At 37.2% G+C, this 27,906-nt stretch overlaps 1 protein-coding gene across 3 annotated transcripts; it reads right to left on the minus strand.

Annotated features, from left to right (window-relative positions):
• Positions 1 to 458: 458 nt before the first annotated feature.
• RACGAP1 (Rac GTPase activating protein 1) lies at positions 459 to 26,071 on the minus strand. 3 transcript variants are annotated; one of them, XM_077170847.1, is made up of 17 exons: positions 25,913 to 26,071; positions 18,597 to 18,681; positions 13,649 to 13,851; positions 12,476 to 12,612; positions 11,395 to 11,464; positions 9,763 to 9,816; positions 8,991 to 9,071; positions 8,536 to 8,653; positions 8,043 to 8,173; positions 7,193 to 7,357; positions 6,016 to 6,111; positions 5,730 to 5,928; positions 4,051 to 4,156; positions 3,743 to 3,875; positions 3,461 to 3,596; positions 2,433 to 2,541; positions 459 to 2,152 (listed from the first exon to the last, which is right to left on the minus strand). In XM_077170847.1, exons 2-17 carry the CDS (start codon positions 18,679 to 18,681, stop codon positions 2,077 to 2,079), a joined length of 1,899 nt encoding a protein of 632 aa, XP_077026962.1. In that variant the 5' UTR covers positions 25,913 to 26,071; the 3' UTR covers positions 459 to 2,076. The 3 variants fall into 3 exon arrangements, with proteins under 3 accessions (XP_077026962.1, XP_077026963.1, XP_077026960.1); XM_077170845.1 differs by having other exon boundaries at positions 462 to 2,152; positions 18,597 to 18,685; positions 25,913 to 26,070; XM_077170848.1 differs by lacking the exon at positions 18,597 to 18,681 and having other exon boundaries at positions 25,913 to 26,070.
• Between the last annotated feature and the right edge of the window lie 1,835 nt (positions 26,072 to 27,906).

The raw sequence follows: 27,906 nt of genomic DNA on the forward strand, positions 1-27,906 counted from the left end.
CACATGAAGTACTGTTAAAGAAGTTAAAAGTGGGTACATATTTCCCTTTGCTAATATCAGAATTATTTTCATGGATAAAGTCTTTTGGCCTAGCCCAAAAACTGAGCAACTGGATGCCAGCATTTGACACACAGGACCATTTCCTTTTTGGTTAATGGGCCATCAGTTCCCACATAGGGTAGTCTTGCTTTCACTAACGTTATACAATCCATTTACTTCCTCTCCATTAGTGACTTAAAATGCACCTTGGGGAGATACTACAGAACAGCAAATATGGAGCCCAGCCAACGCTAGGCTTGCAAAGACATAAGAAAATAGACAGCATCTAATACAAAGTTTAAAAAACAAAAACGAAAACAACTTAGCAGGTGTGAGGAGGTGCAGGAGGGGAAGGAAGATGAGAGAAAGGGAGGAGGGGAGGAGAGAGGAGGGGAAAAAGGGGAGATGGGACCCATCCTCTCTCAATTTGCTAAGGCAGATGGGCTCTGCTGTGAGAGCTGCCACCTCCTGGGAAAAAAGCCAGTAGGTTGCCTTCTCTCTCCACGGTTACATATTAAGCCTGCAACTGTTTACGTTCAATCTCAGATACATTCTGTTCACCAGCTTCTGAGTTCCAAGTGCAGGTGCCCTCAAGTTAATCATCCCAGCTCACTCTAGAGTCACTTTCAACAGTGAAGGATCTTCCAGGCAGTCAGCCAGGCAGAGCCAATTTTTTTTTCTTTAATGTGCACCATTCTAGTCCCCAGAGATTTGTTTTAAAAGTTTGTTTAGTTTCTTCAAATGATAACAGTCATACAGCACCAAGGGACTCCAGTTTGGATAATGAGGTTGAATGGGAAATGAAGAAACAAATTCTTGGTGGTGCTAAGTTTAAGTGGGACCAGAGGGTGAGAAATGAACAACAGATTCAACACATTTCTGAAGGAAAATATTTTCTAAAAGATATTGAAGGTTACCTTCCAGGACAAGAAAACCAACCCACATGTTCATTTGAAAAAGCTATTTACTTTTTTCTGAATATTATACCAAATGTGTGTTTCTACAGACAGGGGTCAGTAAGGGTCAATAACATTCTATAGAAGAAACCATTTTTATAGACACAGAAAATTTTAATAGAAGAAAAAGCTAGATTTATCTAGATGTGGGTATGTTCTATGGGAAGATTTTGGCATTCAAAGTGCAAAGACGAAATGAAAGTGGCTTTATTTCCCACATAAAATATTGACAATCTTCCCTTACGGCCTATTCTTAATTATTATCTGTGATACTACATAGATGGCCTACTGATCTTTAGAATTAGGGCAACACTGGACGAGCTAAGAATGGAGCAGGGTCAAGCATCAGAATGAATTCAACTTTAGAAGGACAAACTGGCTTTGACCCCAACCAAATCCAAAGTCCAGCCAGAGGCCCATTAGAGATAAATACAAGTTTTAGTATCACATTTACAAGGTTATACCACTTAACATCATTAAGAGCTAATCAATCCAAATTAAAGCTAGACATATTTCCATCACTAGTTCCAACATCACCCATTTTTTTGACGTCTCCATGTCATAGCTCAATGCAAAATAGGGGAAAGGGTTCTTCTAAGTTTTCAGAAGGAGCCATCCTATATCTTCTGTCCAACTCTTTCTTTATTCTACCCTTCACCCTGAGACAAGTTAGTCTTACCAAAGAGGTAGGCTTTCTGTTGTTGTTTCATGGAAATTAGTTCTAAAGAACTGCAAAGAAAGGTCATTCTGTGAGAGGTATTTGGCATTAAGCCAAAGGGACACTCCCCCACTCTCTCCCCAAAAGTCTCAATGAATTCCATACTCCCCCTTCCACCCCTGCAAAAGATCTCCCATCTAAAAGATCCCAACAACAAACAGCACAAGGTGTTGATATGTTATACTTGTGGAGAAGGAAAGGGAGATATATAGTTTTATAAAACCCCCATGCACAATTAAACTTGATTAAAAGCCTGGAGAATGCTAAAAGCAGTAATGAGTACAGGAGGCTGCAGAGCAGAGAGCACAGGTGCACCCTGTCTTGCAGTCAGTAAATGCTGGGAAGCAACAGGCTGACATCACATCACTTGAGCATTGGAGAAGCAAAGAAGTTGCCTTGTCGTCCTAGGTTGGTGGCAGACTTGCTTTTGCTCCCAAATCTAAAGAAAAAGAATGAACTGAGAAAGTATTGTATAGAAACTGTGAATAACAACTACAATGTTACCTGATATAATCAACTACAAGTAGGAAACACTAGACAATTACTCCATAAGCTACTCTGGGTCATCTTTAGGAAAAGGATCCTTATGGCTTCAGGTTTCCTTTTAGAGTCTGGTTACTAGGTAAGATCTAATTCAATTTTTCTTTCAATAATATGATGGAAAAGAAGTCTAAGAAAGCAGTCACTTTCTATTTCCTAGGAAAGTCAATTCTGCATACCTGGGTGTGTTCCTGGTGAGGGTGGAGCGGACTCTCTGTGACAGCGAGCTAGATGAAGGAGTCTTGAGGAGTTGATGCTCAGGAGTGGTCACAGGCCCCAGTAAACTCACTTTAATCAAAGTTTAGACATATTTTAAAAAGGGTAAAACTAGAAGGCACCAACTAGAAGGTGGCCAGTTTTAAGCTGAATATCTATGAAACACTGAATCGCTAACTTAGAGACCTAACAAGTCCCAGAGATTGTTTTTGTCATCATTTTGTAATACACTAGTGCGTCTCTTGAACCAGGCAGGCAACTAATCAATGAAGAGCTGACATTCATTTCCTAGTTTACACCATTCTCCAATTCCAAATGTCACAAATCTAACATTTACATTTGATTTTTATAATACTAGAGGAAACAATATGCTCCCTTGAAAAGGAACTTATAATAATAAAAGAACAGGTCTCTCCAATGCCAGTGAGATTAGAATGAAACCAGCCTACTTACACATTGTTTGGTGGCAACATAAATTGACAAAAGCCTTTAAGAAATCAGTCTGATAAAAGATATCAAGAGACATGAAAATGTTCAAGCCTTCTGATTCAGTATATTCAGTGATCCCATTCCTGGGAACTTATCATTGGGGCGGGGGGGGGGGGGGGGGCGGGGGCAGGGAGAAGCTATACACATATAATGTTGATTGCAGCATTATAATTATGAAAAATTCAACAATGTCAATATCTAATAGAACATTTAAGTAAATTACTGTTTACAACAATAAAAATGATAAGATTATGCAGTAACACAGAAAAAATTCCCATAATATGCCAGGTGAAATAAGAACAAACTGTATCAAAACTATTATTACATCTGCATAAAACAGATATAGTCATCTAGGTAAAAAAAAAAAGAGAACATGGAAAAGTGAAGAATATGAAGTTGAAGAATATGAATTTTAAGCAGTCCTAGCAAAGGCAGGTAGAGGGCACATAACCAAAACTAGAGGGGGAGTTCGAGTCTTTAAGAAGCACTCCTTAGGTCTTACCTTTAACATCTGGTGTCTGTGGTGTGGAAAAGGCATTGGAGTTTTCGATAACATGCATGGGGTCAATGTTCTCTTGCTCTACCATCATGAACTGACTCCAATATTCCAGGGGCAGTGAGAGCAAGCGCTCCACCACCTAAAAGCCATCAAATATGTTAGCAGCATTCACAGCTCAGGGCTGACCTCCCATCATTCTCCCTCCATATATGATACTGTAGGCAAATAAATCTTATTGCTTACATTATCATATTATACAAATTCATATAATACACTCTTGCCTACCTTGGGTTGACGCTTGATGTCTTGTAACATTGCCACCGGGTCTGGATTGGGCACAGCATGGGCAACTATTGTAGGGCCAAAGACTTTAGCCAGGTTGGCAACATCCATTTTAGTATTTGGGCTCTGAGCCACTCTAGGCAAAAGAGCACTAAATTAAAAGACTTGTTCTTCCATTTAAACATAGACCAAAATATAACTTCTACAAGAAAACAATTCAACCACCACATTCCCTCCTTAATACCCAACCAACATTATCTTCCCCTTAGAAAATTTCCTAACTCCCAGAAACAAGTTTCTGCTATACTCACCTCTGCAAGTGAATCATGAGGAAAGCTAATGTGTCCCTGTTGGCTTGGGGCAGTTCACCGACAGCCTGGTACATGGCTGCTATGCTGTTGTCCTCATCTGTGATTTCTGCAAATGAAAAGAAAGCACCAAGAGGCCTAGATTTCTTTCCCTTGACAGTGGGCTTCCAAGTTATCGACCACAAAGTCTCATCTATACAGTAAGCTTCTGAAACTTCTGATTAGGTTCATGACTACATCAGACTCTAGCTTCATTAACAAACAGGATACTAGCCAACGGTTCAATACTAGAAGTCAGAACTTTTAAAATATCGGCTCTGCAGTTAGGAAAGCAGCTTGAAACCCATGTGCTAGGAAAACAGAAATACAACTGCAGTGAACACAATTATCAAGGTGTACATTCATAAAACATATCTGAGGGCCTACTATGTGTCAGGTACTCTGTTAAGTGCTGGAGATAAAACGGAATTAAACAAAAGTCCCTGACTCACGGTATGTAGATTCTACTGCCTAAGTTGGTAAAAAAAAAAAAAAAATATATATATATATATATATATATATTTCAAGCAGTGATACATACAATAAAGACAATAAGGCAAGCAAGAAGTTAGAAAGTAATAGGGACTGTTACTTTAAACAAAATGGTCAGGAAAGGTGTTTCTGAGGGCAAGATATCTAAAGAGAAACTTGAGAGAACTAAAGAAGCAAACCACACAATTATCTAAGGTAAAAGTGTTCTAGTGTTCTAGGATAAGATAACAACAAGTACGAAGACCTTCAAGTTGAAAAGAAACTGAATTTTCCAAGAACTGCAATTTTTCCAGTGTAACCAAAGAAGAAGGAAAGAAGGGAAGATTGTTGAAAGAAATAATGTTGGAGACATAACCAGGAGGCATATTATGTAGGCTCTTTTGGGCCATGTTAAGGACTGTAGATTAATTCTGAGAGTAACAGGAAGTCACTGGAAAATACTGAAGACAGAAGTGATAAAGTCTAATTTAAATTTTAAAAGGGCCACTCTGCTACTGTAGGAGGAATATAATGTAGAAGGCAAGAACCAAAGCAGGAAAATCAGTAAGTTCTTACTCCAGGATGAGAGACGTTAAATTAAGAGTGGTAGTAGTACACAAACAGTGAACCCTAAGTTAAACCATGGACTATAATTAATAGTACAATTATAAAAATGTGCCTTCATCAATTATAACAAATGTTCCACACCAGTACAAGGTGTAAATAAGGTGGTAGATGGGAATCCTATATTTTATGCATGGCTGTTCTACAAACATGCAACTTCTCTAATAAAGAAAAACAAAAGAGCAGTAGTAGCAGTAGTGACAAATATCAAATTTTAGAAATGTTTTACAAGACTGTTGATAAGATTCACCAGTGGATCAGATGTGGTGTGTGAGGTAAAGGAATCAAAAGTGGCTCCAAGTCCAAAAGAACAACAGAAGAACTGACCAAAAACCACCACCAAAAGATCCCTATTAATATCTTATACAGTTTAGATAGCAAGAGGACAAGCAGAAGGAACACTGTGCATAGTTATTCATCCACTGAACTATTTGAGCATCTACTATGTTTACTAAGGAGGGTACTAGGCAAGAGGATAAAGGAGTACTAAGAGTCAAAAATTCCTGTCTTTATGGAACGCACATTCAAGTATTAAGATCTGCCTTTACCTGCTGCTTCCATAAAGGTCTTATTTAGCCGAAAGGTCAGAAGGGGTTCTTTGAGATTTCGAAGGAAGTCTTTCAGAAGGCTACAGATAGCATGGATGTCATCCACTTTGCTGAGGAGGGGTACAGTTTTCACTCGGAGGAATTTCTCTTTCAGCTCTTTTACTGTCCGGTCACAGCCTGAGATCCTATACAGGCCTGTCTATTATCAAGATGACACTTTTATATAAGAACCTCTTTATTATTAGCACAAATAACATATTCACCATCTTCTGGGAGTGACACTTACCTCTGTAAGCCCTCTCTGTTCAATCTCATTTACACAGTGGACAACAATGGAGGGGATCATTGGTGAAGTCTGGGACACAAAATCTGCCAGCATTCCCTAAAAAAGGAGGGTTTTAAGTCATTATTTATACTGCAGATGAAGACCATATGTGAAGAACCATCCCCAGACTAATATTCAGGCTGGGATATCATATATACTTTTAAATTCATCCATATATTAGAAAAGAATATATATTAGAACAGAGACCCTCCATTCTTTTTCTTGCCCCCACACCAGCATGGATTCAGTCATATATCTCACACTCCTGCATGAACAAGTAATAAGTCCATCAGCTATAACTGTACCTGTTTATTCTCTCCTACTCAAAAAAGGGGCGTCAGAAAACATCTAATAATGAGATTATAGGCTGGTTTTTAATATAAACTAATTTGTTATTCTAAAAAAGAAAACCCTTCCACACTTTATTCTTAAAATAAAATTATTTAACACACCTCACAACACAAACCCACCTAGGGGAGAACTCATGGTTCTCGATTAGAGTACAGAAAATTGGTTAAAAAAAAAATTTATATGTACTGATAAGTACTCTCAACATTAGAGAAAGATAATATTTGATTTGCTAATAATTAAATATAAATATTTAATTGATTTAATCAATTTTTAAAAATAACCAGCCTAACTTTGATATGTCTAGTATGGGATATCTGTAACTTAAAGGGAAGAACAATTCACAGATATAACTAACAATGGAAAAGAATAATTCATAGATAAAATTAATGAAGGCTAGATTTCCTTCAAAATAATTCACTGGACAGAGTTGGGAGAGGAGATGGGGTACTGATAAGTCAATATTGGACATGAGTCAGTAATTACTGCAATTCTGGTTATTAGAACCAGGGGTCATTTATACTGTTCTCTATACTTCTGTATATGTCTGAAAACTTCCAAAATAAAATAGGATAGGGAGAGGAAAGAAGGGCAGAGGGGCCTGGTTCTGAAATGTCATTAACTGACAAACCCAGAAAGGACTCTGCCACAAGTTAATATTTCACAAATTTCATTAATTATTCATGGAAGAGATATATAGTTGGCATTATTAATTTTAACGCAAACACTAACTTTGAGACTCTGAAAGGCTAAGAAGCCATAGGACAATGATGACACTCGCAAGTCGTACCTCTCCAATTCTGACAGGTGTTCCTATCAGGGTAGGAATACAGGGAAGAGGACAACGGTCCCGACATTCTGGATGAGAGACCACACGACAGTCTCGACACTTCAGAGACAGTTTGCCAAATTTTATCCGCTTTCCACATGGAACACAAGATTCTGGTTTAATAACCTGAAAAATAAAACAGGACAGAAGGAACAAGTGGTATGAATCAGAAAAGTATTTTCACCATCTTTTAACATTTACTGAGAACTTAGTATGTGCCAAACAACTTTCTAAACCTTTCACACACATTTACTTATGAAATCTTTACAACAATCCTATAAGGTAGGTTTTGTTTGCTTTGTTTTAAGATAAGGAAACAGAAACAAAAAGAGCTTAAGTGACCTGCCTAAGGTCATTCAGCTAGAAGGCAGCAGAGTAGAATAGTAGAAAGAAATTGCTGACACGGCATCAGAAAACCTGAATGTTAAAACTGCCACTTACTATTATGTGGATCAAAGAAACCAAGTAAATCCTCTCAACCTCAGTAAGTCTGTTTGGGTTTTTGAGGAAATCAAATGGGACAAAGTTAAAACATTTTGAAAATCTAAGGGGCTAGTCTTAAACAAAATATAAATGTGTATAACTAAAAAGCACAAGCAACTGCTCCCAAAAAGTTGCTTTAATTTAATATTATTCACAGAATGATGCAAAGATACACACCTTCTGTAACCAAAAGTTACCCATGGAGAGTGGGATTGGAAGGAAAGGAAATGCTACATTTAACTTTATAATACTGTGTAATTTTTAATTTGTTAAATTAAAATACTTAATGTAATGTTTCCAGAAGAAAATGGCACAATCACAGATTTACCGTCTTAGAGACAAAGTCATGCAAGCGCATCCCTCCATTACTCTGTGGAGTGCTGGAACTATCTGTCTCAGTTCTGGGCTCCAGCCGCTTGCTGGTCAGGGTGGAGTCACTGTTCCAGGGTTGTAAAGTACCTAGAAAACAACCAACTTTTAGCTTTGTATCTTAAGTATTTTGTTCCTTTTGTATTTTTATCCCAACTTTAATATAATTGGTAGATAATAAGTAATCTATAACCATAACCAGAAGTGAGTACCAACAGTCATGCAAAGAAAAAAAAAGTTCAAAGAGAAACAGAAGTTACACACTGGTGGCAGAGACCAAAGCCTGCAATCCAAAGGTAAAGCATGCCACAAACAGCTCCCAAGCCCTCATTAAGCAGCAGTAAGAAACTACTCTATACACCCCTGTCTCAGAAGAGCTCATACTAAGAAACCACCCTCCCAAATTTTACCACTTGTTTCACACAAGCAATTTACCCACAAATGCACCGGACCTGTTTTCCTTTGGCTCCTGGTCCAATATGGCACAGTCTCAATAGTGGACACAGCTTCAATGGGTCCGCCATCATTGGGAACAGTCACTGTAGTTTTTGCAACTATAGATTCATTCCCCTGAAGCAAGAGGTAAGAATGAGGGAAAGGCAAACATACAGAATCTTATTTTCCCTCCATTACTGAGTATTTTGGAGCGGCTGAAAAGTAACTGAGTCTTGGTCAGGATTTAAGGCTCCAGCCCAAAAAATGACATAAACACAAAGCTGACAGATGTTTACTCAGTCATAGTTACTGTATTCATTATGGATAAGGATCCTATTACATAGAAAACTCTCACCAAACATCTCTTTCAAAATAACACTGGCAATGTTGACTCAAAAGGTTTTTAAAGGGCTGGGGCCACTAATTTCTGGTGCCTTCAAGACCACAATTCTCTTGGTCTGACAATTCTTACCTGGTCTACTGTGGAGCCAATGGAACGAGTTTTCTTTACAGGTCCGGGTGGACCATCAATAAACTGTCGGCTATTCGAGCGCTAGAGAGGGGGCAAAGACCAATAACTTTAATGCCAAATAGAACATCTGAAGGATTAAAAATAAAATTATCCCATCAGATAATTTTGTGAATGTAAGACTTAGGGTTGCATCTTGTGAATGCAAGACTTGGGGTTACAATAAATAACAATGTGCTCTCTTGCACTGCCCATTTCCATATGGAGCTTAAGTTGAACAAACACAAAAATGCCCTCAGGACCCTAGAAAAGAAATGACCAAGCTTAGAAGAAATTTAGATGACAGCACTAGAAAAAGTAGAACTGTAACTCTATCTAGGGACATGAAGTCTTTGGAAACACATTAAGTACCCTAAACAATCATGCACAAACAAATCTCTATATCCCATTATACACTGATTTCATCTAAAGCTTATGTTGGAGCACAAAAGTCCTGCATAAAAATTCTTATGACAATTCAAAACAAACTTGAGTGTATCCTTTTTCACCGTATGAATGAACTGAGATGCAGCCCAGATCAGTGAAACAGGATAAGATCCTGTCCTGAGTTACTACATCAAGGAATATCAACATTCTCCTTCAGCATAAATTCCTTTGTAGTATGTGTCAAACATGACTAAAGCAACATGCCAGGAACTCAGTATAAAGGCAGAATTTCCCAAGAAAAATCTTTTATCGTTATTTTGTATGAAAAACTAAGCAAAACCATACATACCCTCTTTTCTCTCTTCTTCAGTTTGAAAGTCTTCACCAAAGAAGAATCCCAATCCTGTTGACAATTACATTGTATTAATTTCTTTCTTTGTTCAGGCCTCTTCTAAACCCTGTGCAAATTTACAGCAAACTTTAAAGGCTTCTTGAGTCAGATGGGAGATAGGAAAGGGAGGATATCTCAAAAGTTGTGGCTATAGAAAGTCAACATGCTTTCCTTCAACAATTGAAGCTATTATAATAGAATCAGGAATCAATACCACAGAGGCAAGAAAAGGTTAAAGAATCAACTTCTGTCGTGATTATTTCCAGTGCCTGGTCCTTTATTTCTGATTATTTTTGTAATTAGTTTTAGAACTCACAGAATTTTAGGCACTATTACTGATTGTATTAGATGTGATTCTTGCCCCTAAGGGATTGCTATTGTGTAATTTGATGGTCTGCACAATATTGTCACTGAAAAAGTTCTTGTTTAAGTTTTAAGTCTCTCAACCACCCCTCTTCCTTGGTTCCTAAAAAAGATGCTCACTACCGAAGAATTACTTGCCTTTTACTGTGGTCTGATCTCCTTTACCTATTTTAATCATTTGCATTTATTTTTAATTGCTACCTGTGGTTTCTTATCCCTGATAATTCCCCCCAAAATTAAATTATCTAGAAGCAGAAGTTATATATAGCAAATAGTGGTGTAGCTAAATAAATTTAATTTCCCCAATTCATGGTCAAACTATCTGGACACTAATTGGTTGATTCAGCTGCAGTGGACTCAGCTAATATGTTCTACTTTTATTATATATCCTAGACCTAATTTATGTTACTCCTTATTACAAAAAGATAATGCCTAATTTTTATATCTATGCAATGGCAATTATTTCTCTGATTAAACACTGAACTTGGACAGAAAAATCTCAGCCACATAACAAGTAGTTGTCACTTGTTTTACTATCAACAGAAAACCAACCATCGATAACCTCTAAATTACTGCTTTGTTTGTAAGCTTTTAGCCAGCAATAGGAAAGATAAACCAATGAACCACTAGTTCCTAAATATCAAAGACTGAAGTATTAGGAGAAGACCTTTTATGCGGAAACATCACCACAAGTTAAGAGAAGGGTGCTACCCCATAAAAGTAAGGTAACAAAGCATCATATAGTGCCTGAAAACTCTCATTACAATCTTTTGGCTCAAGTCCCAGGACATTAGTTTTCTTCTAATTGTGAAATACAGCTAAGTTCTTCTCAAGAGTCAAACTAATTCAGAAAAAAGGCATAAGTTTATTCACCCAAAGAGCAGCAAATAAACCCTGCCTAGAGACATTCTTGCTAATTTTTTATTAGCCTGGGGCTTTAATAAGGCAAGAAACAATCAATTAGCACATGCAGCTTACAGAGATGTTAAATAAACCATATGACAAATCCTGAATTCTATAATCTAGAAACTAAATACATATATCAGCCAGTCTCATAGCTTATATAGATTTATATTTTAAAATGCTAGCTTAGATTCTATAGCATATCAACAAATATCAACTAATAAAATAGTAATAAAGATATTCAGGAGAGAAGACAGAAGAGCTATTCCTGAGGGAGCAGGAATGAGAAGAGTCGATACTTCTCAGAGATCAAATGTTCTTTACCAGTGATTCATCAGTCTTGTCAAAGCTGATATCTGATAAAATGGAACCAGATTCATCAATAGTTGACAGTCTAGATGAGTGAAACAATACAGTGTAAGACACAAAAAATAAAATTCAGCAATACACAGAACAAGTCCCACTGACCAGGTAGGTAACATCAGAGCTAGATAACATCAGCAATTTCATAGCAATTCATAGCAACGGCTTTCTCTAAGAAAACAGTTACGAGCTCAAATTCTAGTTGAGGTGAGTTGCTTTTTATGGTTTCATAACGGAATGTGTATGCACAAGCACACATGCAGCACATCTGTTTTCTAAACAAACACCTTGAAAGCTATAGTCAGGGGTATGGGTGCTATTCCGTGCTGAGTGTGTACTATAGGCTACTAAAAATTCACAAGGCAGAAGTGTGAAGTTTAATTTGATCTCAATGGTGGTTGCTTTCTACAAAAGAGAGTATTACCCAGTACTGGCTTCTTAAGACATTAAGCCCATACATCTTCTCAGTTACAAAGATCCAGTAAAATAGGCAACAAAACAAATAGCTCTATGAGTGCTAACCTTTCCCTACTTATTGTATGGGGGGGGGTTAAATTCAAAGTCTGGTTGAGACTATTTTAAACAGTGATGCAATGGAACCAAAATTACTGCCTGGTTCACAGACCAAAACAGCTACAAAAGCTCTCTGGAGAGTAAACACTGAAAGTATTGCTGAACTGCCACTTTCACCTTTAGGTTTCTTAGCAATGTGCACGATTAGTTATTGATGTGCAATTTAGCACTAACATCAAAATTTTACTCATAAAAAGAAATAGAAATAAAACGATAATAGAGAGAAAGAAATAAAAATTAAAAAAATAAAATTTTTACTCATTGTGAAACAACACTTGAAGGAAAAATTAAAAAAAAAATTTTTTTAAAGGAAGGTCCTAAAGCCTTTATATCATACCCTATCCCCAAAACCTTATTCTGTTTTATTTAGCACACATTCCAGAAGCAGTATATTTAAGAGCTCAGATAACAAGAACTTCTGACAGCTGTGTTGCTTGGGATCCGATAACAACAGATGCAGTTCCCCCACCTTTTGTTCCCAGCATGGCCACTGGATGGCTGGCCCCTGTTGAGAAAAGCCAAAGCTGATTTTTGCTCTTCGCTTAGTTGAATGCTGCCAGATGTGTCACACATGAGCATCTCTCGAATCAGCTGAATCTGTCGTTCCTAAAGACCACAGCAGAGTAAAACATCAGAACTAGCCAGGGGAAAACGCTTCACCTCAAATTTATGGGACAGGCAGACCAGAAGACATTAAAATACAGCATTATGCAAATGGATCTTCAGGAAGGCTGCTACACCAAGAGCATATTAATTCACATCAAGCCCAGATTGTGTCTCTGATTTCTGACTGGTAAAATGAACTCCATTTAGAATAACAGGGGTTCTGCTACAAGACTTCTGGATCAAACTGCTAATCCAGGAGCAGAGCAATGCAAAATAAGAGCCCCAAAATAGATGTCATATAGCAAAAATACTTTAGTGTCATTTTATCAGGACAATTACTGGTTTCTTCTTATGGATCAAAGCACCTTTCTAAATGGGAGAGTAAAATCCATTAAAATAGATAAAAAGCTATAAGATACTGGAACCAAACAATCTGAGCTTACTGAGGCATCTAACACTGTACCAAGATGGATTAGTCCCTTCTTGTAATGGCTTTCCTTTGCACTATCACCCCCCCCCCCCGGTATATCGTATATCAGAATGATAGTGTTCTACGTCAATCACATTGCTCAACTGGTTGAATACATCTAGCCCTTTACCCTGAATTAGAGAAAAGTGATGAAGGGAAGACAGAGTTGCCTTGCCTGTGTCAATAAGAAAGTACTGATATAAGGATGAGAATATTCTAGGTAGCATTTATAATCAACAATGAGGATTGGTCAGTATCTTGTGTCAAGTATACTAGTATTTCCCTACCTTTCCCCCAGTTTTAATCTTTAAATTCTCATTTGAAATCTGTCTACTAAGTAAAATTCTCAAGTCTAAAAAAAGGAGAAAAAAAAATTTAATTTTAACCTATGAAGAACAGGATTCCTGTGTTGCTATTCCAGTTTCAATCACAGGCAAGCAGCTGTATTGGACAGGTCACTTTTAGTTAATGTGGAAGAAGAAACGGGTATATCTGACATTATCAATGATAGGTTCCTCTCCCCAACCATCAATTTAAGCAGGCCCTAGCACAGAAAACAATACACACCAGCTTTTCACAGTCAGCTTCAGCTCGCTGTCTCCGTTTGATCTCTACATCCACCTGATTGCGTGCATGCTTCAGCTTAACATCCAGAGCACTACGCTCAGTCTCTGCTTTCATCAAAAGATCCTTGTATTTCCCCAACTCGTGGTCTGTTTTCTGCCACTTTTTACGGAAATCCTCAAAGTCCTTTGCCAACTGGATGAATTCTGAGGAAAGGGAGGCACTTTAATAATTCAAGCACCAAACAGAGTATAAATGTTCTGATAAATGGCTAACCTCTGGTTAGCTTTACCTCAAATGCATATTAAAATACTGGATGAACTATGGGCAAATCCAGTTGAAAATAACCAGGAGCAGATCTTGGATATGTGTTTGTCACTCCAGATGAAAGCTTTGTGAGGAGGAATTCCTGTTTCAATAGACTACTTACTTTTGGCTTAGCCAGTGGCATCTGCTATGTAATAAGTAACTCAGTCAGTCACCTGGCTCCAGATGTAACACTAACACTGAACAGAAGGCAATCAAAAGGGGATACCTCTGGGGCAGCTGTTACGCACCAGGACAGGTATAGCCATAAAACAAAAACAACCTCCTTCATAGTCACGCATTGCTGCACGAGAGAGACATTCAACAGCAAATTCAAACGCAACTGCTCTAAGATGCTCCGGTAGATGTAGATTAATATTACAGATGTATAGGCCTGCAATTCCATTCAGCTACATAATTATACAAATATTGATTTGAAAGTAAAGGGCCAATTTGCTTTAGCTGTTTAACAAAGCCCTGAAGGGTATGTAAACATTATAGTTGGAATCACACAGAAAGAGATCATGCTCGCTTTTGGTGAATCACTGATAGCAGAATGTGGATTCCTTTCAAATGTCTGTCCAGAAAGCACTGTTTCCAAGACTGTGCTTCAAAGCAAGATAACCCTCGTGGGATCATTCTTATTACCTTCAATCGGCAGACTGTTCTACAATATATTTACCAAAGTGCCTTAAAATTTCCTGGTTAACCTCTATCTCTGTATTTCACTCTCTACCAGCATCATGGAAGAAGTTCCAAGATATACCTCTGTTGCTGGTCAGACTAACCCATTTCACAGCTGAAACTAGCCAGAATTCATCAAGCAGCGCATTTATGATTTGTGTGCTTTCCTGATGTAAGTTAAGACATTAATTTCAAAAAATAAAGAACAAAAAAACACATTATTCGACCTCAGTCTAAACACTTTCTCAAGTCTCATATACTCAAATATTTATTGAATTGAAAAACAGTTTTAACCATGAAAAGATTTTGCATCTGACCTAATTTTGTTGGTTTGTTTGTTCAAGATACTCCTCCTTGATGTCTTACTAAAATTGGTTTATAATTTCAATTCATTGTTAATCTCTAGCTAAACCAGTTTGCCCCTATTCCCAGAAAAGAAACAGTTCATTTCTGCCTTCTCATTTGTGATCAAGCTATACATTCTTATTAGAATGCCCTACCTACTCTTGTTTAAGCATCCATTTTTCAAGTCCTACTTGCTCTATAAACCTCTTCAAATTAGTTTGACCTATACCAGATCTTTCTAGACTTCCCAAAAGCATATATTTTGATTCTTGCATTATCTTGTTTCTTGATGGAGAATCCTGTCTCTAAAACTTGATTATAACTTTCTTGAAGACAGGCACCATTTCACATATACTTTAGAATCTCCTGCTCTACATCCCATAGCACACACCTAGTATGGCACTGGCACATAATAGGCATCTGATAAATACTGTTATATTTTGCCTAATTTAACACTTATCTACATAAAAAAAAGTACAGACGGTTTATGATAAAATAAAAACAGAAGATAAAAATCATTTAAATTGGAAAAAACAAATATGTTGAAATTCCTAGGCTATTATTAAAGCCATTGTATTTGAATGTTAACTTCCATCCTGATTTTTAAAAAACCTTGGACTTTGCTTAAAAAAAAATGTACAGAAAGGAAAAAAGAAGAATGAAGTTATAATGAAGGGTAAGTTAGGAGACAGGATACTTAGGAATGAGAGGAAAGATTCCTAGTATCTAAGGTGAGGATAACAACTGGTGTGGTTGAAAGGAGATTCTAGAGTCTAGAAAACATTGAGCCACTTTAGTTCCTCAAAAGTCAGCATTCCAAGTAAGAAATTTGGAGAGGAGGAAAACATACCCCAAATTTTATAATAGAAATCAATGGGAAAGTAGAATTTGCTTAACAGAAATTTGCTTATAAAATAAGAGTACCTATAAAAATAAATATCTTGCATGACACAGTCACTTTCAAAAGTATTTTCACAACTAGTATCTCATTTTATCCCTAAATCCTCACAGCACTCCCACAAAGATAAAGACATTTAAATTTCTATTTTACAGATGGAGAAACAGACATAGAAATAGTAGTTAAAAGCTAACACTATCAAGTCATCAAGACTCCAAGCCTCCCTCTGCCCCCACATCCTATCAGCAGCTTTCTCCTAGAGATCTTACCATCATGACATGATCTCTTCCACCCATTTTCCCATATTTCCATCTTCACAGTCACAATTCTAGTTAGGGCTCTTATTGTACCTTCCCTAAGCTATTGCAACCATCTCCTAATTAGTCTCCCAGCGTCCACCTCTTCTGTAGCGTCCATCTAGTCCCAAAACACAGCTCTGATTATATCACTCCCCTTTACTCTTAATTCCCCTCAACAAATCCCACACCCTCTTGCCTCAGTTCATGCTGTTCCCCTGACCTAAACTGCCCTCTTTCATCTCTGCCTGTTGGGACCCTGCCCTATATCTATAACTTTAATCAAATCCATGGCTTTTCTCCATGAAACCATCTACTTTTTCCTTTCCTTCAATTCCACATTAGGCTGGAAGCTGCAACAGATTTGCATCTGCTGAATGAACTTGAGTTTTAAGATCTCTAAAACAATATTCTGCCCACTAGATCCAGTTATCTCTCTTCAGAGATGATGTGACCTAAAAGAGAAGCCTAATTAGTATGCCATGCAGTTATTGAGCTAGTACCAAATGTTAGGGTTGTGCAGCAGCTATCAGAGAGAGAAATTAGAATAGTGTTTTGGAAGGCTTGTAAGTGGGTAAGGGCTTTAAAAACAGCAATCAAGTTAAAGAAAATACTGAATGACATAAGTAGGACATTGAATGGCATAAGCAAGACACCCCACTAAGTACCTTGGGGATAAAAAAGTTTAAGACATAGTTTTTGCATTATTTTTATACCATCAAGGTTGATATAAGAAACGCCATTTACTAAATTAGATATTAACAAAAATCTGAAATGGAAGAGAATGGCAAAACAAAGAGAAGCTAGTATAGAATAATTTCCTTATCACATAAGTAAGTGCTATAAGTCCAACTTCCTTTCCTGAGAATTTACTTCCCAAACTGTTCTGTGCATCAGCACCTTCTTTTCCTCCCCAACTCTCCATCAACTGCAGTCCTGTGATACTAAGCATCAAATACATGAAGCAGGTTAATGTAGATGACTGGTTCTACAAAAAGAAATTTTTCTTTCTCTTCAATTAAAAGTGTTTCATATTGAACAGTGAATAAAAAAAGTATTTGCAAAGTCCCCTTTTGGGAATGGTGAGAACGGGGGAAAATTAAGCTTCCCCAAGTCGAATTCTTGATCTTCTCACAAGTAGTGTGGACAACCAAAGCTATACGCTGAGCCCCCAGTCTTGGGGTTTGTTCATATGAAACTTAATCGCACAAAGGATAGGTCAAGTCTACTTAAAATTAGGCCCAAGAGTCACCCCCAAGAGAACCTCTTTTGTTGCTCAGATGTGGCCTCTCTCTCCAGCCAATACAACAAGCAAACTCACTGCCCTTCCCCTGTCTACATGGGACATGACTCCCAGGGGTGTGGACCTTCCTGGCAACGTGGGACAGAAATCCTAGAATGAGCTGAGACTCAGCATCAAGGGATTGAGAAAACCTTCTCGACCAAAAGGGGGAAGAGAGAAATGAGACAAAGTATCAATGGCTGAGAGATTCCAAACAGAGTCAAGAGGTTATCCTGGAGGTTATTCTTATGCATTAAGTAGATATCACCTTGTTAGTCAAGATGTAATGAAGAGGCTGAAGGGAACTGCCTGAAAATGTAGAGCTGTGTTCCAGTAGCCATGTTTTCTTGAAGATGATTGTATAATGACATAGCTTTCACAATGTGACTGTGTGATTGTGAAAACCTTGTGTCTAATGCTCCTTTTATCTACCTTGTCAACAGAAGAGTAGAACATATGGAATAGAAATAAATAATAGGGGGAACAAATGTTAAAATAAATTTAGTTTGAAATGCTAGTGATCAATGAAAGGGAGGGGTAAGGGGTGTGGTATGTATAAATTTTTTTTTCTGTTTTCGTTTTATTTCTTTTTCTAAATAGATGCAAATATTCCAAGAAATGATCATGATGATGAATATACAACTATGTGATGATATTGCGAATTACTGATTATATATGTAGAATGGAATGATCAAATAGGAATGCTTGTGTTTGTTTGGTGTTTTTTGGTATTTAAAAAAATTTTTAAAAAAAAGTGTTTCATAGAACACAGGGAAAGCCCAGGATGTAGACAACTACCCCTCTAACAACAAAAAAAAGCAATGTCCTTGGAAATTCAGTAGAATTTATGGTATGAACATGAAGTTGGCACCAAATGTCAAGTATTGACTGGAAAGAGAACACTGACAATGAAAAAAGTCTGGAAAAACTCACTCAGAGCAACTACAGGAAAAAAGTTAAAAAAAAGGTCATTTATAATGAGTGCCCATTAAGCTTTGACCAAGGATAAGCAACTATCACTTTCTCTTTAGGTAGCCCAAATGAAAAACAATTTTAAGATTGAAATACACTTCAGCTTTGTAGAAACCCAATCTAAAATCTGATTTTCTTCTCTGCACAGGCTAGCTCAGAATGACTTACGGAGTTCATTTCCTTCACTGAGAATCTCCACCCGGCGCACAAGCTGCTCAAACAGATTCCGCAAATTCAGCATAGTAGTCTCCATCTTTCTGCCAAGAAATCAAATATACATTTGATGTCAGTTCCTGACTTCTCCCTCTGACAAAAGATTCAGTAGCAATCCAATATACCCACCAGTGACTGACATTTGGACTCTTCCATTTGGAGCTACCATTCCAAGAATCTCATGGATCAACATGCTTTGTATGATCCATAACAAAATGGGAATATTAGGCTCATTTGAAAATTTTAAAAAGTATTTCACAGACCTCTGAATATAGCACCCCCTTCTTGCCTACTTCTTTCCCTCCTCTGTAATCACTCTGGAGCTAAGAAGAAAACAAATAGGGATGAGCATGTCAGTTGATTACTGGGTGACCAACAACAAAACATGGTTCTTAAAGTCAAGCCTAGTGCTTAATATAGCACTTTTGTCACTTTAATCCTTCTGGACTTTGAAGACCTGCAATTTAACTTAAAAGCTTTATTTTTAATTTCATTTTTAGCTAGTGTCCTGTTGCAACTGCCTTTTAAAATGCAGTACATGGTCAGCACATTTCCTACCAAAAGCACAGATGACGTCACACAAGTGATTAAGTGGGGAAATCGCCAGCTCAGCAGCAAAAGAATTATTTCTGTAATGCAGGGCTCTCTGCTGGGCTGCATACAGGGACTATGTCTAATAAATTTACACTAAGTATAGGCAAAGGATTATGTTGTACCACATTCTGGCATCAGAAAGACAATACACCACCTTCACAGTCAGAAGGGCAAAGGAAAAACCATTTGCCACTGTATTCTGTACAGTGAATTTCAGGCTTCATATTTCCCCCAAGACCTGCTGGTATTATATTAAAGACAGTGTCCTTACAGGCAATTCTGTTTCAAATAGTTTTTAACTAGGGACACTTTGAGGAATTAAGTTCTTCATATAACAGTCAAAAAAGAAAGATACCAACTGTATATTATGAAAATTATCTCAAGGAAATAAAATAAGAAACCAAATTTCATCTGAAAACTGAGTGTCCTCAGAAATATCATTAAAGGGTTCTTCTTATGTTTTTTCTAACCACCCCTTCAACATTCTAGTCCAGGTCCTTATTTCATGTATCTAAATAAATTTTGAAGAACTCTTTTATAAAAGTTCAATAATTTTACAATGTCTATAAAATTGTACCATAGGTTATGAGGGCAAGAAAGGAGTAAAAAAAAAGGTAAAGGAACATATAAACATGAAGATATTGACTACACTGCTACAGAATTTGTACTTGTATGACAATTTCTCTGGTAACAAAAAAAGCTTACAATTCCAAGCCTGGATACCACATATACCTGAATTAAGGCTGGAAACAATGATTTTCAAATGGCAATAAATCTGTTCCAAGCTAAATAATCACAGCAAGCTGCTAGGCAACTAGACCAACAAATTTGTTACAAAGATCTTTCTCTCAAATAAGAACAAAACTAAAGAATAACATTAAAATCAGTAAGAAGAGATCTGGAAGTTATGAGATGCCTATGGATTTAACAATACGACAAAACAGGCAAACATACTCAAGTGCTACAGGACAGAAGCAGAGGTAGGATATCCAGTGACCAGTTCAAATAATTTACTTTGGATTCCAGTTGAAAGGAAAGACACTGACCAGTAGTTTAATATGAGATCAATATATGATTTCTATCATTTCAAGACTCATTTGTATATTCTGAAACAATAAGACAATGAGCTCAGAGCACAGGAAGATTTTAACTGACCAAGGAGACACAAAAGGGAATTTCCATGGTGCAACTATGATTTTGAAAACTGGTTTTAAAAAATTTTCCAGAGGGGTTTTTATGTCTTAAATTATTATACAATAACCTAACCCTTTGTCCCTTTTTAAAAAAATTTCCTGAAGTTCCTCTAATCCATTATTTTTGTTTCCTATTTTCTTTGTGCACACCATCCCTAGAATAAGGGTGGGGATGGAGGGAGGATGGCATACTCCCTTGAAAACACCAGCCCAATTCCTGAAAAAGCTAAAAATACATAGAGAACTTACATAGGGATATGTTCTCACCATGGTAACTGGTATCTCATGCAACTACCACCAAATACCTCTATGCCTAGTAACCAGGATAGGTTTGTTCAGCTGAACTTCTAATGCTCTACTATAAAACAACAAAGATGGAACCCTTAACTTTGTCAGACTTATAGATTAAGAAATTTAGGAAGAGTTTATTAATTTATTTTAAAATATTTTTATTGATAAAACAACATACAAACACAAATACTCTTAACATACAAATATTCTATACATGGTGTACTATCAATGGCCCATAATATTATCACATAGTTGTGTATTCATCAGCATGATCATTTTTTAGGACAGTTGCATCACTCCAGAAAAAGAAATAAAAAGAATAAAGAAAAAACCCATATATTCCATATCCTTTACCCCTTCCTCTCATTGACATATTAGGTATTTCCATCTACACAATATGCTGTTTTTGTTATTTTAAATTTTTTTTTAATTTTAAAAATGTTTTTAAACATAACATACAAACATGAACATTCTTACCATGTGATCATTCCAATCGTGAAACATAATCAATAACTCACAATATCATCACATTGTTCTATAGTCATCACCACAATCACCTTTCAGAACATTTGCATCAATCCAGAAATAGAATTAAAAAGAAAAAAGAAAAAAATTCGTATGTACCATACTCCCCACCCCTTCCCCTCATCAATCACCAGCATTTCAATCTACTAAATTTATTTTAACATTTGAGGAACAGTTTATTTTTTAATTCTTCCTTCAATACCAGACATTCCCAAAGTTCAATCCTCTAACCTTTTGAAAAACTTATCAAACGATCTTGCTTTAACCAGTACATCTCTACACACAACTCGAGCACTTTATCTCTCCATCCCTAACCTCTTTCCCAAAGTTCTATCCTTGTGCTCTAGCTCTCAACTTGCTTGGATGCCCTAATGTTGAGCTTGATTTTGAGACCTTGCTCTACCCTTCCCCCTCATATACATCTTCAACTACCCTACCACAAACCTGACTCCCAATTTTGATTTCCCTATTTTTACCATTCTCCCAGGCACTTAAGTTCCAAATCTCAGGATCACCTTTGGCTCTCGCCTTTCCTACAAGCTTAATTGCCCACACTTGTGGAGGCTTCTTTTGTGTTTTATATTCCTCCCTCATCACTTGCAGGTTATCATCATTGACTTCAGCAGACTTTCCTGCCTCCAGTCTTTCCCCTGCCACTTCACTTAATTGGCACTCAGACACATATACCTTGCACTTTAATTTAATTTACCATATGTTTCTAATCCATGTCCCAGAAAGACTGAAAACCTGAAGAACCTTACATGTGGCACTATACAATATAAACACAGTGTTTACACACAAAATAAACAGTTGATAAATGCAAGTCAGAAAACACACACACACACACAATGCTAGCCCATGACGCTATTGTCAAAAGAATTTTCATTTTATATGAACATCTATGTGTAGGATAGATTAAAACAAAAAGAACATTAACAATAACAAAAAAAAGAGACAGCAGAAGCCCTGGAGTAAATTTGGGAAATTGCTTAAATTTTGAGATCTATAAAATGGTAACAACATTACCTGCTCTATTTATTTCACAGATATTATAAATTAATGCAAGTCAAGTTCTATAACGTATAAACTGAATTTTACTATAAAAATATAAGATATTATAATTGAGATATTATAATAATTAGGATAAAGAAATTTTTTTTGGTCTTATAGCTATTTACATTTATAGTTATTTATATTCTAGAACAGTGATTTCCAAATCTAGTTTGTCTCCACAAAATGCTATCACTAAATTCAGAATTTAAGACCATTTGTTTACAGTGCTTTGCAGTTACAAGAAAGGAAACAAGTATATTATTTACTAGGAGCCTCAAAAGTGATTCAGGCAACAAGCTAGACACTTCACATACATTTCTTCTTTGAATGAATTTGACTGACTGAATTATCCTCATTTTACAGACAATGGAGAACAAAAGTTCAAAGACCTTAAATGACTAATAAATGTTGAGCTTCAAACCTAGAGCCCAAAATTTCTGTTCTTCTCACTACAACACACTGAAGTTATATTATTTTTTAAAATGTTGCAGATATTCTCAGACACCTTCCCCAAATCATGGCATTCAAAATGCATATACAACACATATTACATCTGGAACCTAGGCCAGGAAAAAATCAAGGCAAACAAAATCTGACCAGGATTAAGTTCTTAATCAAGCTGTTATGAATTTTGTTTCTAAAGATGGGTTTTCTTCTAACATAAGTTTACCAAGGGTTATCAAAAAACAGCACTAGCAAAATATAGTCCTTTTCTCTTTATGTGCTGACGGCCCATATATTTTTATTAACATTCTACAGAAGTGACTCTCAGGAGTTATTTGTATATGACTAAAATATCCTTCTGCGTCAGTATTAACTGATATCCCAGCCAAACTGTATCTCGAAAAGCTAGAATTTATTCAATCTGTTGTATGGTCTAAATCTTCCTGTTGGGTCACATTTTCATCTTCATGAACACTTCTTTATCTCTCCCCCTTTATTATTTAGCTCCATAGCTAGATGATAATGTGAAAGGAAACAAAAAAGTTATATTGTGGTACATTGCTTTGTAGCTGTAAAACAGCTGTTACTTCTCAATACAGAGGCGACTGCCTTTCAGGGAAGCTGAAATGAAATCAGTTTGTGGAACACTTTAAACAAAAAGGTGCTAGAAATCTCAGTTGTTATTGATGGGGAGCCCCAGAGGTGGAGAAGTCACTATATTACAGATTACCAATCTGTGAGTATTCCTAAAGGAGCAATCTGGCAACAGGATGAGTCTCAGCTTGTGGTGATTGCTTTGAGCCCCCAATTTAATTTCAATCACCCAGCCAAGAGACAGACATTGTCCTTCAGAATAACAGACCATTACTCTTACTGCAGGGTATCCTGGGAAAAGTCACCATCCTTTTTCTCCACCCCCTACAAATAACACTATTGACACACTATACATCAGTTATTTTAGATCAACAAGGGTATTAAATAATGTAAGATAAAGTAATGGAAGGTTGCTTGGGTTTTTTCAGGAAAGAACTTTAATGAAAAACATTCTCACAAACACGGCTAAATCTGGAGATTCCCAAGAAATCAACAATACGGGTTTTTTTCTGCTGCAAAGGAAAACCATTCCCAAAAGACATTCTCAATACTATAAGATTCCTTCACATGAAAATATTTCAGAACAATTCTTTTTCCCAAATGTCCAGTTTCTGCCTGGTAAAGGTAAACATATAAACATATGTTCCAAAAGCCTCTATACAATTGGCAGGTAGAAGAAATATCTTAAAACCAAATGTTTTTATGTGCAAATCAACTGCAGAAAGAGTAAACAGAACATCCTCAGGCCAAAACAAATGAAGACTAAAATAAGGGAAGAGATGAATTATTTTTTAGAAAATTATTATCAGTTCAGCATACCAAACTTTCCTGTTTTTCTTGTGAATTCTTCACTTTCTGAAGTCTTCCATTCTTCAAGGTCTAGTATAAATTTTACCAATTCATTAAAGCCCCACCTAACCATTTCAGTCCAAAATGATCTTTTTATTAACTATAATACTCATTTGGCAGATATAAAACACTGCCTCATATTGTTAATTAACCATGTTCAAAAAAATTAATGGATTTTTTAAATAGTTAAACAAAAACTTCACCACTCTAAACCACATGCACACCCCTTCCTAATCTTTGACCAATGTGCACTCATCTCACAGACTTGTAGTCATAGATTAAATATGACTTCGCTTTGCTTTTTCTCTAGTAAGTTCCAAAGAGTTAATGACCAATTATTTGCTTAACCACTCTCTTCTTTGTTCATTTAGGTAATTTCCAGTTTTTCAGTTCTTTCTGCCTGGAATCTCTTGCCATCACCTCCTTCAGGTCTTTATTCAAATCTCACTTTCTCGGTGAGGTCTTCCCTAACCATCTGATTTTAAATTGCAGCCTTTCACCCAAGACTTCCTTGCTTTATTTTGTTCCAAAGCATTTATCTCCACCCAACATCCAATATGTATTTAACTATCTATTTAGTTTATTTGTCTGTCCACGAGAGTTTAAGAAGGAATTTTTGTCTGTTCTGTTCATTGCTGAGCCCTGGTGCCTGCAACAGTATCTGACAGCTGGTAAAATGCTTAATAAATATTTGTTGAATGAATGAATTGAACAGCTCTGTGAATACTACTGTTCTTCAGGTGGCTGTATTCCTTAGAATAAATTTCCAAGGTTTGGATTACTACACCAGAGATAAAAACATGTTACGGCTTCTGATAAAATAATGCCAAAATATTTTCTAAAAAGGTTGTACTAATGTACCGTCCTCTCAACAAGGTATTAGCCTATCATATTCACCACAATCAATTATCTTTTTAGGAGCTATCATCTCACACAAAACACAAGCTTCATTAAGGCAAAATAAAGTTGTCTTGAACTTATTCTTTACCCTTAACAAATACCTGTTGAATGATTAAACTATAGGAAAGGCATTTTTGTCCAAACCCCTTCAATAACTCGAAAAGCTTATTTACCCTACACATTATAAAGAGAGAAAATGCCACTTCTTTTTTCTTTTTTTAAGGCTAATTAATTACCCACCCATCCCGTCTTTCTACATACCTCTCCACCTACGAATGAAATCCTGTAAAAAGGAATTTGCTATAAATGTACTGGAAACTCTAAAAATAGCCTGGAAAGTAAGGGTTCGTCCTTACTGAGGCTAAAAATTAGGATGAGAAGGGTAAGATGTCATTGCCTCGGCCAGCCTACCTAAGACACAGCCCAAAAGGGACAGGGCTAAGGCCCACCCTCATACCTCGAGACCATGCCCGCCTCTCATACACCAAGCCTTTTCCCTTCCACAAATGCCCTCCAAAAAAGGATAAGGGGTGTTACCCCACTCATTCCCAAACTTTGAATTTAAGTGAGAGCCACCTTTTTTGGCGGATCCTGCCCTGTTAAACACACCACTTCAAAAAGACACCCCGGCTTTCCACAAAACGCGGTGCCAAGAAAGAAAGCCCCACTATCCGAGCCCCAGACCTAGCCCCTTCGGCCTGCCTCCGCCCCAGGGAAAGCCCTAATGGAAGGGTTGTAGCTGCCGCCTTCCCTCCAACCCCCTGCAGTAGTCAAGGGTTACCATCTCGGACACTCTCCCTCCTATCACAAATCCAGCGTCAGACGTACCTCTTCTCCGTAGGCCCCAGTGCTCGCTTCGCCCGGGTCCACCGGGGCCTACCCGGGGCAGCCTTCCACTTCCCTACGCTCTGCAACCAACTGCAGAGCAGTAGCGCGCCGCCAGCTCGGGTTTGAAATCCCGCACCAACCAATCACAGAGCAATTTATTCTTCCCACGCTACTCCGTTACGCTAGGACGCACGCACTAGGGTCGCGTGGGGGTGAGACCGGACAGAACTGGGCATGTGCATTCTAGTAGACCGAAGCCACTCAATAGCCATTTTGATTAAGGTCAATGGTACTTTCTGTCGCCCTCTCCTGAAGTCACTCAGGACGCCATGTTGACTAAGGGCAAATGGTATTTCCGAGTGCAAAAAATTTTTGGCGTCGCAGTCTCTCCCAGACCGGGAAATAGGGATTTTTGGAAACTATCAAATGAACAGTATTGGATCTCGAGGTAGAATAGGAAAAATTCCAGGAGATAGAAAAGCGGTCATTTTCAACCGCAGTTACTGAACTGTTATTATCCCTTCATCGATTGATGCAGTCATTCAGGCTTTCATCTAACACATTTATTAAGTGGCAATTTTGTAACAAGTACTCTGCTAAGGATCGGAAAAATAAAGGTCTCTGCTTTATTTCAGTGGCTACGAATGGAGGAGACAGCTGGGGAAACAATACTAAATAACTTTCATTAGAACCTGGCATTGTGCTCCCGCAGACGCTCTCATGCTTTATCATTACTATTATTATTTTTAACTTCAACCCAGTGGGAAATATTTTTCATATTAAGCCAAGTATCACAGAAAACAGAAGGCGATGTACCCCTACTACTTGTAAAATACTTTGAATTTGTATATTCTCTTTTTTCCCCTCTGTTGGTAGTTCCTACTTCATTGCCTTTAATACTCAATAATGAATTGTTACCAGTAATTTGAAAACAATACTGTGCTAGGGCATACAAGAAGCACTGTGGGTTAATGAACAGGGCACAGGTTTAATAACCTGAAAATCTGTCTCCATTTGAACATCTACCTATTGAACACTGGGGTGGTGGCATACCACTGAAAAACTGCACTATCACTTAATCCTTCTATATTTAACTTCCTTCAGCAATAATAATAATACCATCCCTATCTCCCAGGTCTATCCCGAGATCAAATGAGATGATGTGCACAGCAGTATACTTTCTGAATTGTAATACATATTGTTATTAACATTATTAGGAAAGGGAGGAAGGAAGGAAATATTAAATGTACCTGTATTATTCCATTTAATCCTCCCAACAACCCTTCAAGTTCAGGAGAGCTCATTGCACTATCCTGTGCCTCCTTAGTTACTTATAATACAATGAAATAACTACTAGGGCAGAGATATGTGTAAAGTACTTTAGGAGCACTAATCCTATCTGGAGAGTGGGAGTGTTAGAAAAGCCTACAGAGACTTGATAGCTGAGCTGGGCCTTAATGTGTGAGTTGGAATTTACCAGACAGAGGGAGTTGGCAAATTCCTGGCAGTGGGAAGAGCGTGTGACCTCAAAACTTCTGAAGAATAAGGCAGGGATATATTTAATAAACAAACAGGCAAATATGCTCATGAAGGTTTAAGGCTGTAAAGGCACATTCAGGTTATGTTGGGGATTCAGTAAGTGTGAATGCCTCTTGGGCAGTTTTGACTGGAAGAAGGGAAAGAGAAACTAGAAAAGTAAATTAAGCCAAAACAAGGATTGGATTTGATCCTGTAGTAAATACAAGGGCAAAACAATGGGGCTTTTTACAATAAGGACTGACTTGATTGGATTATATATATATATATATTATATATATATGTATATATATATATATACACACACACACACACACGCACACATACATACATACACACACACAGAGGCTGTATGGAGGATGGTATGTAGTGGGAAAAATCTGAAGGTTAAGAGACTCTTGCCATGATGCCAGAAAGAGAGGACGGGAGCCTGAATTAGGCCAGTGTCAGTGGGAGTG

Source organism: Tamandua tetradactyla, chromosome 7 (assembly GCF_023851605.1).
Source record: "Tamandua tetradactyla isolate mTamTet1 chromosome 7, mTamTet1.pri, whole genome shotgun sequence".
NCBI classification, from domain to species: Eukaryota; Metazoa; Chordata; class Mammalia; order Pilosa; family Myrmecophagidae; genus Tamandua; species Tamandua tetradactyla.